This window comes from Triticum dicoccoides, chromosome 3B (assembly GCF_002162155.2).
Source record: "Triticum dicoccoides isolate Atlit2015 ecotype Zavitan chromosome 3B, WEW_v2.0, whole genome shotgun sequence".
NCBI lineage: Eukaryota > Viridiplantae > Streptophyta > Magnoliopsida > Poales > Poaceae > Triticum > Triticum dicoccoides.
In genome coordinates this window covers 338,417,693-338,422,751 of record NC_041385.1, presented here as the reverse complement: position 1 = coordinate 338,422,751, position 5,059 = coordinate 338,417,693, and the positions used below count along the sequence as shown (strand labels likewise).

At 47.9% G+C, this 5,059-nt stretch overlaps 1 protein-coding gene across 1 annotated transcript; it reads left to right on the top strand.

Annotated features, from left to right (window-relative positions):
• The first annotated feature begins 1,064 nt into the window (after positions 1–1,064).
• Positions 1,065–3,586, top strand: LOC119276021 (S-adenosylmethionine synthase 1-like). The gene is made up of 2 exons (XM_037556972.1): positions 1,065–1,299; positions 2,006–3,586. Exons 1-2 carry the CDS (start codon positions 1,080–1,082, stop codon positions 3,223–3,225), a joined length of 1,440 nt encoding a protein of 479 aa, XP_037412869.1. The 5' UTR covers positions 1,065–1,079; the 3' UTR covers positions 3,226–3,586.
• Positions 3,587–5,059: the final 1,473 nt, after the last annotated feature.

The window sequence follows — 5,059 nt, the reverse complement described above, 5'->3', positions numbered from 1 at the left end:
CTCTATAAAATATTCATTTAACACCAAAAGTTTCAAATCCTAGTCAAAATTTACTAACAACAAGTAACACAAGCAAGTTTTAAATTAATCCTATTTAAGTAATTAACACTCAAAAATTGTAAATTTTGGGATGTTACAACAGGATAGAAATATTGTAGGAATAGAAACTTCATAGGAAGTGAGATGACATGCATCTCAATTCCTATAAAAAAAGAAAAGAGATGTCATTTAAGACATGGGATAGGAATTTTTTTCATTGAGTCTACGTTAATGTTTTTTTCCTTTGAAATGTGAAGAATTGGATCCTACTCTACATAGAAATAAGAATCCATTCCTACAAACCAAAGGGCTTTATAGGAACTTTTATTTGAATATGAAATTCCTATAAGATTCCTACAAACGAAAGAAGGCCCTTCTCTTGCAACCTCAGCTAAATTTCATTGCTCCCTGTCCATCGCCTATTTATTATTTTTCCGCATTAGCCTATGTGTTGACCCTAACCCCCCCCCCCCAAGACTGTCTGTTGTTGTGAAGACGAAGCCGCAATGAGGGCCGATGGTATACGATGGCGCGTGACAGATGGCTCGTTCGGTGATCCCCGTGACGCCACCCCGGCCTAGTTTCCTTGGTAGTTCATCGTCGGAGTCGGAGTTGCGCTGCCTAATACGGATTGTATGGAGTGTTGTGCTGCAGCTATTAGGGTTGTTGTTTTTCTTTTCTTTTTTCCTTGACCTTCAGATCCTCTAGTTCTAGGACCTTCATCACCTTATTATTTTCTGCTGCTTCCTACTACTTTCTCCGTCCCAAAATTCTTGTCATAGATTTTTCTAGATACGGAGGAAGTATTATTAATGAATCTTAAAAAAAAACTAACCCTCGCGAGCCGAGACACTGGGTTTGGTGAAAAAACACCTCACATCACATCACACAACACAAATCGGCAAAGTAAAGAAGGTTTTCTTTCAGATGTTTGGTGAGGCGGGGCCACAACGTGGGGTTGTTGGCAACGGGGTTGGTGAGGAGGAGGACAGCGCGGGTGGGGAAGGTCGAGCCGGTCAGCGACACAGCACTCACTGGCTATGCGGTCCTCACGTGCATTCTCCCTACCACGCTCGCCGAAATACTTTTCGCACGCACCACCTCGCACACCCGCACGGGCCCATCCTCTCCAACCATCCTCCTCCCCGATCCGCACCCGACGCATCCGCTGCTATAAAAACTACGTGCATACCCCCGTAACCGCTTCATCCCTCTCTACTTCCCGATCAAACGCGGCGGCGGCAGCAGCGGCAGCGCAAGGTGAGCCCTTCCCACCCTACCCAATTACTGCGCGTCTCTCTCTCTCTTGCCCTCTCTTCTGCTGGATCTGCACGTATAGGATTTGAGATCTCTTGCTTTGTGCGGGAAGAGGCAGGAGGGTGGCTGAAAAGAGGGGTAATGGTGATTTTCGGCGTAGATCTGGTTTCACGGCGTTCCGTTTTGTATCTTTGTTGCGGTTCTCGCCTATCAATGGATAAACTGGGAATAGTCTTGCTTTTGTTAGTTTCATGAGATTCTACGGCCGGTTAGAAATTCGGGGACGTCAGAGTTCATCAGGGGAGTGGACAATTGGATCTTTTTGTTCTTTTCTCATGTCTCTTTTTTTAAACAAATAATAATATATCGTATGGATCTAGTTGCCTGCACAAAAGATCCGCCTTTTTTAGTGTGTAGATTACTTGTCGGTCATGCGATGGGCTTATAGATCTCGGCTATGTTTTTATTCATTTTTAAATCTCTTCATCGAGTAGACCAATTGTAATTTTCGCTGATATATCTCTTTAATTGAGCGTAATCAGGTAGCTTTCACTTCGACTGATGTAAGCGTATAAATAATCAATTGCTACTATCGAAAGTTCTGCTGTGAAGAAACAGATACTTCCATTTAGATTTAGCATTTTGTGGGCATCTACAAATTTGCTGTGGAGTTCTAAATCTAATTCACCACTTGTTTTTGCATTCGCAGAGGTAGATTGGAGTATCACCACCACCGCGCAAGAAATGGCGACCGAGACTTTCCTCTTCACCTCTGAGTCTGTGAACGAGGGCCACCCTGACAAGCTCTGCGACCAGGTCTCCGACGCTGTGCTTGACGCGTGCCTCGCCCAAGACGCTGACAGCAAGGTTGCCTGTGAGACATGCACCAAGACCAACATGGTCATGGTTTTTGGTGAGATCACCACCAAGGCCACTGTTGACTATGAGAAGATTGTGCGTGACACCTGCCGCAACATTGGCTTCATCTCTGATGATGTTGGCCTTGATGCTGACCGGTGCAAGGTGCTTGTCAACATAGAGCAGCAGTCTCCTGACATTGCCCAGGGTGTGCACGGACATTTCACCAAGCGCCCTGAGGATATTGGTGCTGGTGACCAGGGTATCATGTTTGGCTATGCCACCGATGAGACCCCTGAGCTCATGCCCCTCAGCCATGTGCTTGCCACCAAGCTGGGTGCCCGCCTCACTGAAGTCCGCAAGAATGGCACTTGTGCCTGGCTAAGGCCTGATGGCAAAACCCAGGTCACGGTTGAATACCTCAACGAGGGAGGTGCCATGGTTCCTGTACGTGTGCACACTGTTCTGATCTCCACCCAGCATGATGAGACTGTCACCAATGATGAGATTGCTGCGGACCTCAAGGAGCATGTCATCAAGCCGGTGATCCCTGAGAAGTACCTGGACGAGAAGACCATATTCCACTTGAATCCATCAGGCCGCTTTGTCATTGGTGGCCCTCATGGTGATGCTGGTCTTACTGGTCGCAAGATCATCATCGACACCTATGGTGGCTGGGGAGCACACGGAGGTGGTGCTTTCTCCGGCAAGGACCCAACTAAGGTTGACCGCAGTGGCGCCTACATTGCCAGGCAGGCTGCCAAGAGCATCATTGCTAGCGGTCTTGCACGCCGCTGCATTGTTCAGATCTCCTACGCCATTGGTGTGCCTGAGCCCTTATCTGTCTTCGTTGACTCTTATGGTACTGGCAAGATCCCCGATAAGGAGATCCTCAAGATTGTGAAGGAGAACTTTGACTTCAGGCCTGGGATGATCAGCATCAACCTTGACTTGAAGAAGGGTGGCAACAGATTCATCAAGACGGCTGCTTATGGCCACTTTGGCCGTGAGGATGCTGACTTCACCTGGGAGGTTGTGAAGCCCCTCAAGTTTGACAAGGCCTCTGCTTGAGACGTGGGTATGAAGGAGTCTATCATTCCTGCTGCTGCCGCTGGTGGTTGTATCTTGGATAATTGAATTCCTTCTCTTTAGAAGGAAGCAGGGTTTCAACATCGCCGTGGACACGCTGAATTGGCGTCTAGTGATTGGTATTTTGGTATGGCATACAGAAATATGTGCTGAGTTAATACTAGTCGGGTCTTTTGATGTCTTCTGTGCTTTGTTTTTGCTTTTTGAGTCTACTGAAACCGCAGTACTTGTGCGGTTTCCTCTATCCAGTTATTTTTTAGTACTGCATCTGTAAAACCATATGTGATCCTAGTACCCTGTTCTTCCCAATTCTCGATGCTTGGTGCAGTCTTAACCTTTTCGATATTCAGTTTGAGCGATAAGGTAGTGCGGTTTTTGTCAGTGCAGGTTTGGCAATTACTCATCTTCGCTACCCTGTTCTTTCCAATTCACGATTCTTGTTGCAGTCTAAGAGCAACTTCCTTTTTTGTCTGTTTGGGTCGGCCGCACGCACCGCGTTTGCTTTGTTTTAGATTTGGGTTAGTATTGTGCCCAACACGCCGACCCATTTCATGTCTGTACGTAATTTTATAAAAAGGCCCGCGGCCATAGATCATGTCAGTAGCCATGTCGTCGTCCGAAACTCATACCGGCATCATGCTAGCGCCGGCATACAATGCCAGCTTAAGAAAAAACACCACACAGTTCATGCTAGCGCACTCGTTAGCGGCCGACACACATGTCAGCACATAAAAAGAGGTGGGACTTGAGTTCGACCATGTCATCGTGGCCTCGTGGTCATGCCAGCACACCTGCCGGCATACAGAAAAAGGATGGCGCTCGCCGTCATAGATCACTCATCGTCGAACTTGAGCATGTCGGCTTGCATCTTCTCAAACCACGGCCTCTTCCTTGGCGACACGGTGTTGAGATCCACCATCATGATCTTCACCCCGGTCATCATGCTCGCGAGAGCCACTTCTTTCGCCTTGGTCTTGGCGTTGTCGGCCTCGATCTCTAGCATCTTGGCTTGCTTCCCTGCCTCCATCTCAAGCATCTTGGCTTTCTTCTCCACATCCATCTCAAGCCTCCTCCTTTCGATCTCCGTGAAGGCGTTTATTTGTTCTTCTTTGTATCGGCGCTCCTCGTCCCTTGAGTCCTTTCTCATCATACCCTCCACGCTTGCGATCATGGCGTTCGACGCCGCATCCCGCTTGTCCTCCTTGGAGGTGGTCTCCCCGCGGCTGTGCCTTCTCGTCGTCCCCAACCTCCTTCACGGCTTGCTTCTCCCCACGCGACTTGAGGGCGGCATATTGCGCCTTGAGCTTCTCCTCGTCTTTAATGACCCTAAAGCAATGGGAGAGGTTGAAACACTTGCCATTGTGTTGGACCTTGAATGCCTCCAAAGCTTGAAATGCCTACAAATGTATTTAATGCAAGCATGTTGACAAATAGTATGCAAATGAACACGCAAGTATAAACGGAATGACACAAAAGAGGACGGCTTGCTAGCATACCATGTCTTGCATGTCGATGCCCCTTACCGGGAGGGCCTTGACGATCTCAAGAGTGGCACAAAACTTGTTGCACTCTTGTTGGATCACCCTTCGTCGCTTCGAAATGGACACCCACCCGCACGTGCTTACTACTCCATCCGTCTCAAAATAAGTGTCTTAACTTTAGTACAATTTTACAGTAACGCTAGTACAAAGTTGAGACACTTATTTTGGGACGGAGGGAGTATTTGGTACGGCGGAAATTTCTCGCGCTCATGGAACTCACAGTGGACACGAATCCAAAAGGTTGATGCCTTTTGTTCAGCGCTCGTCTTGGGGTC